At 42.0% G+C, this 8,846-nt stretch overlaps 1 protein-coding gene across 1 annotated transcript; it reads left to right on the forward strand.

The window, feature by feature from the left end:
* LIPT1 (lipoyltransferase 1) lies at positions 1 to 2,933 on the forward strand. Its single transcript, XM_027554678.1, has 2 exons — positions 1 to 122; positions 1,733 to 2,933. Exon 2 carries the CDS (start codon positions 1,734 to 1,736, stop codon positions 2,853 to 2,855), a length of 1,122 nt encoding a protein of 373 aa, XP_027410479.1. The 5' UTR covers positions 1 to 122; position 1,733; the 3' UTR covers positions 2,856 to 2,933.
* Positions 2,934 to 8,846: the final 5,913 nt, after the last annotated feature.

Raw genomic sequence — 8,846 nt, forward strand, 5'->3', positions numbered from 1 at the left:
CCGCCTCACGATGGCCTGGGCGGCTGGCAGAGCGGCCGCATGCGCAGCCGGCTGGGCTTGGGGTAGCAAGCGTAACTCGCACACGGGCCTGCGAGCGCCGTGAGCGCGACCGGAAGCAGCAGGTGTGTGAAGCCGGAGGCGTGGCGGGTGCAGGCTGGCAGCGTGGGCCCCGGGCACTGGCAGCGGTCGGGCACCCCCGATCCCGGGGCGCTGCAGGCCCCGTGGTGTCCGCTTAGAGTTTGGGAGGACCTGGCTCCACGGTTAGGACCGGTTTATGCTCAACACGGGAGGGTCCCAAGTTAGGCATGTTGGGTTCCAGCCCTAGGCGCGCCCTTCGAGAGCCAAAAAGCCGAAATCAGACAGGCACACGGCCGTCCTGAGACTCTGGATAAGTTAAGTGCTAAGAGATGGGATCGTGTCAGCACAGCCACAGATTTCAGTGGAGCTGGAAGACTGGTAGTGGAACTCCATGGGGAGAGAGTCCCTAAGGCCCTCTTACCGTTAGAGGACTCTCTGTTTGCCTGGAATATGCTACTCCCATCAACGTGATAAAAAGCATCAGATGTGGAGACTCAGTTTAGTTATCCCTTTCTCTGTTAAACCTCTCCTAATCTTTCTAGATAGAGTGTAAACTGGTTCCGCTTTCTGTAGTATCAAGGTATAGCAAGAGTGATGAAAATATGAAGACTCTACCATAGAAATTATTCCTCCAGGACATAACTACAAAATAATTTGGCCTAGTTATGGATTTTACTACCCCAGTCCATCCCAGGCCTTTAACCTAGAAGAAAATTATGACCATTCTAAGAAATGGAATTAAATGGTTTCTTTACAATCATAGCTAGTCAGAATACTTCATTATTATAGCTAGTATTTTCACTCTTTTCATCAGCACTGCTAACAAATAATGTGTGAAGTGTTGAAACATAATAAAATTGTTCCTAACCTTTCTATATAACCTTGCTACTCTGACCTCTCCCCTGACCTCAGGAGGATCCATCCTAATTTAATATTGATCAAAATAAAACAGGCTGACAGTAAATCATGTATCTCACAGTCAAATAGAAATTACATTTCAAGTATTATAAGGACATAAATCTTTATACACTGATGTTCATTGTTGATAACACAGAAGGACTAGAAACAACCTAAACTTACAAACTAAGAGATTGGTTGAGGAAAAGGTGGTGTTATCTGACAATGAAATATTACACGTTAAGACTGATGTAAAAATTGGTTTAACATTGAATTAAATAAAGTTTGGTTACACTTCTGGTGGGGAAGTATATGTGGATTTACACATGCACAGAAAAAAATGGGTACACACCAACATGTTAGTTGTAATTACTTCCCAGTGGTGGTATTACGGGTTTTTTTTTTCCTTGCCTGTCTGTATTTTCTCATTTTTCTCAATGAATGTGTATTACCTGTGAATTCAAAATAATTTTTTGGCTTTGAGGTATATTAATAATTATTTTCAGCTTTATTATTTGAATAATCTCTGCCCTTATTCCACTTCAGCTAAAACAATTTGAGGTTTGTATGATTTATTTCCTTTGAGTACTCTGTTGGAGAAGTTTTATTAAAGACTAATGGTAAAGCCAAAAGGCAAGAAAAGCAACCAGACTGGATACTTAGATAAGTTTGGATCAAATAACCAAGAAGTGATAGCTACAAAATAGAATTTAATTTTCTTTTTCTCGATCATTAATTTATCTTCCATTTTTGACAGCATGCTAATCCCATTTTCCATGAAGAATTGCTTCCAGTTACTTTGTAATCTCAAGGTCCCAGCAGCTGGCTTTAAAAACACAGTTAAAAGTGGACTCATTTTACAGTCAATTTCCAATGACGTTTACCACAATCTGGCTGTAGAAGACTGGATCCACGACCATATGAATTTAGAAGGCAAGCCAGTCCTTTTCTTGTGGAGGAATTCTCCCACTGTGGTAATTGGTCGGCATCAGAACCCTTGGCAGGAATGTAACCTGAATCTGATGAGAGAAGAAGGTGTGAAACTGGCTCGGAGGAGAAGTGGAGGAGGGACAGTCTACCATGATATGGGTAACATCAACTTGACTTTTTTTACAACCAAGAAAAAGTATGATAGGATGGAGAATCTAAAATTAGTTGTGAGAGCCTTGAAGGCTGTCCACCCACACCTGGACGTGCAGGCTACTAAAAGATTTGACCTTTTACTTGACGGACAGTTTAAAATCTCAGGAACAGCTTCCAAGATTGGCCGCAATGCAGCTTATCACCACTGCACTTTGCTATGTGGTACTGACGGGACCTTCTTATCATCTTTGCTGAAGAGCCCTTACCAAGGGATCAGGAGCAATGCCACTGCCAGCACACCTGCCTTAGTGAAAAACCTTATGGAAAAAGATCCCACTCTGACCTGTGAAGTAGTGATAAATGCTGTTGCCACAGAGTATGCTACTTCTCATCAAATCGATAATCACATTCACCTAATAAACCCAACAGATGAGACAGTGTTTCCTGGAATAAACAGCAAAGCCATAGGACTACAGACCTGGGAATGGATATATGGCAAAACTCCGAAGTTCAGTGTAGATACTTCCTTCACTGTGTTACACGAACAGTCACACGTGGAAATTAAAGTATTCATAGATGTCAAGAATGGGAGAATTGAAGTCTGTAATATTGAAGCACCTGATCATTGGTTGCCGCTGGAAATATGTGACCAGTTAAATTCAAGTCTTATTGGTAGTAAATTTTCCCCAATTGAAACGACAGTGCTAACAAGTATATTACATAGAACATATCCAGGGGATGATGAGCTACACAGTAAATGGAATATTCTGTGTGAAAAAATTAAGGGAATAATGTGATTCCAAGTAAATTTCTTAATGTTGACAGTTTTGATGAGAAAATTAAAATGTTTACAGTGCATTTTTAAAAAAACTTTATTCTTGGCTGTGAATGGGCTTTCTCTAGTTGCAATGCGTGGGCTTCTCATTGTTGCAGAGCTCAGGCTCTAGCCTCGAAGGCATCAGTAGTTGTGACTCGAAGGCTGTAAAGCACAGGCTCAGTAGTTACAGCACACAGGCCTAGTTACCCTGGGGCATGTGAAATCTTCCTGGACCAAGGATCAAACCTGTGTCCCCTGCATTGACAGGTGAACTCTTAACCACTGGACACAGGGAAATCCCTGTCTGTCTTCATTGGTTTTAATACTGGGCTGGCTAAAGGGTTCATTCAGGATTTTCCATAAGATGTTTTTTTTGTTTTTTTTCCATAAGATGTTAATGCAAAAACCGAAACAAACTTTTTGGCCAACCCTATACTTGACTGCATTTGTATTTCAGCTCTTTTCTTTTGTTACCATCTTGGGGTTGGATACCATATTGAACACTCTGACCTCACAGTTCTTTTTCTTACCACTAGGGAATATAACCCTGCCTTCTTGATACTATATACTATACTATATAGTATACTATACTATAAACTATAAATTTCTCCCTTTTAATTACATTTCCCTATCCTTTCATTCTCTCCCACTAAATCAAGCTTACTGCACTTTTCTAAGCCAATAACTTTTCTCTAGTCTCTTGCTTCATCTCCATTTCTTACCAGCATTCTCACATTTCTCTTGACCTATCATAGCCACTCTTTTTTTCAACAATTGATTTTCCACTCATATAACTAGATGGTGGGCGATGCTAGAAGAAAATTCACATAATCATGCAGAGTAGTGTCTTCTCAGGCGGCGCTAGTGGTAAGGAATCTGCCTACAATGCAGGAGATGAAAGAGACATCAGTTTGACCCCTGGGTGGAGACCATCCCCTGGAGTAGGAAATGGCAACCTGCTCCAGTATTCTTGTTTGGAAAGTTCCATGGACAGAGGAGCTTAGCAGGCTACAGTCCGTGGAGTTGCAAAGAGTCAGACACAACTGAGCTCACACACATGCATGCTCACACACAGATTCGCCCAATTTCATATTTATAGTTTTTCACTTGTTTTTGTTCTGTAGGCATCAGATTCAACTCACTTCTGTTGACTGCCTCTCATTCACCAGTAAACCCTTGAGCAGCAGTCTTTCAGAATTGAGTTCCTTCAGCTGCTTATGTTTTCTACTTCAACTTTTCTCATTTCATTCAATCTCAGAGAAAGAAATATGTCCTCTTCCTTAAAGCTGAGCCCCCTAATTGTACTGTGGATTTTTCTTCTCCAGCTTTTTTTTTTAAAAATATTTAAGCTGCGTATGGTGTTAGTTGCATCACTGAGATCTTTTGTTGCAGTGCACAGATTCTCTAATTGCGGCTCTGGGGCTTAGTTGCTCCATGCATGTGAGCTCTTACTTCCCCGACCAGGAATTAAACCCACGTCCCCTGTATTTCAAGGCAGATTTTCTACCACTGGACCACCAGGGAAGTCTGTTTATGTTTTGTACTATCAATTATTTATCTCCTTTATCTTGCATAAGTCTATCTCAACTTTTACTGAATCATTAGTACTCTTGCCTGGGAAATCCCATGGGCGGAGGAGCCTGGTAGGCTGCAGTCCATGGGATCACTAAGAGTCGGACACGACAGTGCACTTTTCAGTTTCATGCATTGGAGAAGGAAATGGCAACCCACTCCCCTGTTCTTGCCTGGAGAATCCCAGGGACAGGGGAGCCTGGCGGGCTGCCGTCTGTGGGGTCGCACAGAGTCAGACACAACTGAAGCGACTTAGCAGCAACAGCAGCCTTAGTGAATGGACATGCAAATGTCTCCCCCGTCTCAAAGACTGCTGCTCAAGGGTTTACTGTTTCTTTCCATTCCATGGTTGCCAAACTGCTTCAAAGAGTAGCACTCCTGCCAACAATTTAATGTCTCTATAGTTCACTCACATACTAATTTCTACAGTAGTTCCTGTTTATCGAGTGCCTACTCTGTGCCTACTTTGCTAGTTGTTGGATGTTCCTGGTAACAGAGACATGGTCACGGACCTTCAGTTCAGTTCAGTCGCTCAGTCATCTCCGACTTTCTGCAACCCCATGAACTGCAGCACAACAGGCCTCCCTGTCCAACACCAACTCCTGAAGCCCACCCAAACTCATGTCCATTGAGTTGGTGATGGCATCCATCTCATGCTCTGTTTTCCCCTTCTCCTCCTGCCCTCAACTTTTCCCAGCATCAGGGTCTTTTCAAATGAGTCAGCTCTTCGCATCAGGTGGCTAAAGTATTGGGAGTTTCACTTCAACATCAGACCTTCCAAAGAACACCCAGGACTGATTTAGGATGGACTGGTTGGACCTCCTTGCAGTCCAAGGGACTCTCAAGAGTCTTCTCCCAACACCACAGTTCAAAAGCATCAGTTCTTTGGCGCTCACCTTTCTTCACAGTCCAACTCTCACATCCATACATGACCACTGGAAAAACCATAGCCTTGACTAGACGGACCTTTGTTGGCAAAGTAATGTCTCTGCTTTTGAATATGCTATCTAGGTTGGTCATAACCTTCCTTCCAAGGAGTAAGCGTCCTTTAATTTCATGGCTGCAGTCACCATTTGCAGTAATTTTGGAGCCCAAATAAAGTCTCTCACTGTTTCCACTGTTTCCCCTTCTATTTGCCATGTAGTTATGGACCAGATGCCATGATCTTAGTTTTCTGAATGTTGAGCTTTAAGCCGACTTTTTCACATTCCTCTTTTACTTTCATCAAGAGGCTCTTTAGTTCTCACTTTCTGCCATAAGGGTGGTGTCATCTGCATATCTGAGGTTATTGATACTTCTCCTGGCAATCTTGATTCCAACTTGTGCTTCCTCCAGCCCAGCGTTTCTCATAATGTACGCTGCAGATAAGTTAAATAAGCAGGATGACAATATACAGCCTTGACGTACTCCTTTTCCTATTTGGAACCAGTCTGTTGTTCCATGTCCAGTTCTAACTGTTGCTTCCTGACCTGCATACAGGTTTCTCAAGAGGCAGGTTAGGTCGTCTGGTATTCCCATCTCTTGAAGAATTTTCCATAGTTTATTGTGATCCACACAGTCAAAGGCTTTGGCATAGTCAATATAGCAGAAATAGATGATTTTCTGGAACTCTCTTGCTTTTTCAATGATCCAGAGGATGTTGGCAATTTGATCTCTGGTTCCTCTGCCTTTTCTAAAACCAGCTTGAACATCAGGAAGTTCACGGTTCACGTATTGCTGAAACCTGGCTTGGAGAATTTTGAGCATTACTTTACTAGCATGTGAGATGAGTGCAATTGTGCGGTAGTTTGAGCATTCTTTGGCATTGCCTTTCTTTGGGGTTGGAATGAAAACTGACCTTTTCCAGTCCTGTGGCCACTGCTGAGTTTTCCAAATTTGCTGGCATATTGAGTGCAGCACTTTCACAGCATCATCTTTCAGGATTTGAAATAGCTCAACTGGAATTCCATCACCTCCACTAGCTTTGTTTGTAGTGATGCTTTCTAAGGCCCACTTGACTTCACGTTCCAGGATGTCTGGCTCTAGGTCTGTGATCACACCATCGTGATTAACTAGGTTGTGAAGTCTTTTTTGTATAGTTCTGTGTATTCTTGCCACCTCTTCTTAATATTTTCTGCTTCTGTTAGGTCCATACCATTTCTGTCCTTTATTGAGCCCATCTTTGCATGAAATGTTCCCTTGGGATCTAAGTTTCTTGAAGAGACCTCTAGTCTTTCCCATTCTATTGTTTTCCTCTGTTTCTTTGCATTGATTGCTGGGAAAGGCTTTCCTACCTCTCCTTGCTATTCTTTGCAACTCTGCATTCAAACAGGTATATCTTTCCTTTTCTCCTTTGCTTTTTGCTTCTCTTCTTTTCACAGCTATTTGTAAGGTCTCCTCAGACAGCCATTTTGCTTTTTTGCATTTTTTTCCTGGGGATGGTCTTGATCCCTGTCTCCTCTACAATGTCACAAACCTCCGTCCATAGTTCATCAGGCACTCTATCAGATCTAGTCCCTTAAATCTATTTGTCACTTCCACTGTATAATCATAAGGGATTTGATTTAGGTCATACCTGAATGGTCTAGTGGTTTTCCCCACTTTCTTCAATTTATGTTCTGAATTTGGCAATAAGGAGTTCATGATCTGAGCCACAGTCAGCTCCCAGTCTTGTTTTTGCTGACTGTATAGAGCTTCTCCATCTTTGGCTGCAAAGAATATAATCAATCTGATTTTGGTGTTGGCCATCTGGTGATGTCCATGTGTAAAGTCTTCTCTTGTGTTGTTGGAAGAGAGTGTTTGCTATGACCAGTGCGTTCTCTTGGAAAAACTGTATTACCTTTGCCCGGCTTCATTCTGTACTCCAAGGCCAAATTTGCCTGTTACTCCAGTTATTTCTTGACTTGCTACTTTTGCATTCCAGTCCCCTATAATGAAAAGGACATCTTTTTTGGGTGTTAGTCCTAAAAGGTCTTGTAGGTCTTCATAGAACCGTTCAACTTCAGCTTCTTCAGCATTACTGGTCGGGTCATAGACTTGGATTACCGTGATATTGAATGGTTTGCCTTGGAAACGAACAGAGATCATTCTGTCATTTTTGAGATTGCACCCAAGTACAGCATTTCAGACTCTTTTGTTGACTGTGATGGCTACTCCATTTCTTCTAAGGCATTCCTGCCCACAGTAGTAGATATAATGGTCATCTGGGTTAAATTCACACATTTCAGTCCATTTTAGTTCGCTGATTCCTAGAATGTCGACATTCACTCTTGCCATCTCCTGTTTGACCACTTCCAATTTGTCTTGATTCATGAACCTAACATTCCAGGTTCCTATGCAATATTGCTCTTTACAGCATCGGACCTTGCTTCTATCACCAGTCACATCCACAGCTGGGTATTGTTTTTGCTTTGGCTCCATCCCTTCATTCTTTCTTATTTCTCCACTGATCTCTAGTATCATATTGGGCACCTACCGACTTGGGGAGTTCATCTTTTTGCCTGTTCATACTGTTCATGGGATTCTCAAGACAAGAATACTGAAGTGGTTTGCCATTCCCTTCTCCAGTGGACTACATTGTGTCAGACCTCTCCACCATGACCCATACATCTTGGGTGGCCCCACATGGCATGGCCTAAGGCACCGACTTAGGAAATGACAATTTAATGCAGTGATTTTCAAACTCTAAAAACTAGAGTAAAAAATGTCTTATGTTGTGCACCAGCATACACGTATGTTGTCTGTTTCACAATACGATGCTTACCCTTTACTACTCACTTAGCTGATATTTTATATTCACTTTTATTTCATCTTAAAAATTAACTTTATGACCCATTAATAGGTCAAGACTTAAATTGTTTAAAATAGGGAAAGTAGACAAACCCGTAAATGCTTACAAAATGAGAAAAGTATCGGATTCATGTTGATATACGGCAAAACCAATACAATATTGTAAAGTTAAAAAAATAAAATATAAAAAAAAAAGAAAAAGAAAAGTCCAGGCAGTTAGACAATACGGGATCCCCACTTGGAGCCATCGGGGACCTGATATTGACTTTGAGCCCTGAGGAATGCAAAGGCAGCCGTGCCATGTGGAGCAGGGAGGAGAGTAGTCAGGTTGTATCAGCGATCTGTTGCTACATACCAAACCACTCCAAAACTTGGTGGCTAAAACAGCGGTCATTTATTCAATCCAAAGTCAAGGTGACAGCAGGTTTGGTTTCTTCTGAGGCCCATCTCCTTCGCTTGCAGGTGGTGGCATCTTGCTATGACTTCACGTAGTCTCTCCTCTGTGCATATCTAGATCAGGATATCCACTTTTTATAAGGACACCCATCATACTGGATTAGGGTCACCTACAGACAGAACTTATTTCTTTGAAGACCTTATTTCCAAATATGGTTACATTCCGAGGTACCAG

The sequence above is a fragment of the Bos indicus x Bos taurus genome, chromosome 11 (assembly GCF_003369695.1).
Source record: "Bos indicus x Bos taurus breed Angus x Brahman F1 hybrid chromosome 11, Bos_hybrid_MaternalHap_v2.0, whole genome shotgun sequence".
NCBI classification, from domain to species: Eukaryota; Metazoa; Chordata; class Mammalia; order Artiodactyla; family Bovidae; genus Bos; species Bos indicus x Bos taurus.

Coding starts and splice junctions, on each gene's coding strand:
- LIPT1 (XM_027554678.1), top strand. CDS start 1,734: ATGCTAATCCCATTTTCCATGAAGAATTGCTTCCAGTTACTTTGTAAT.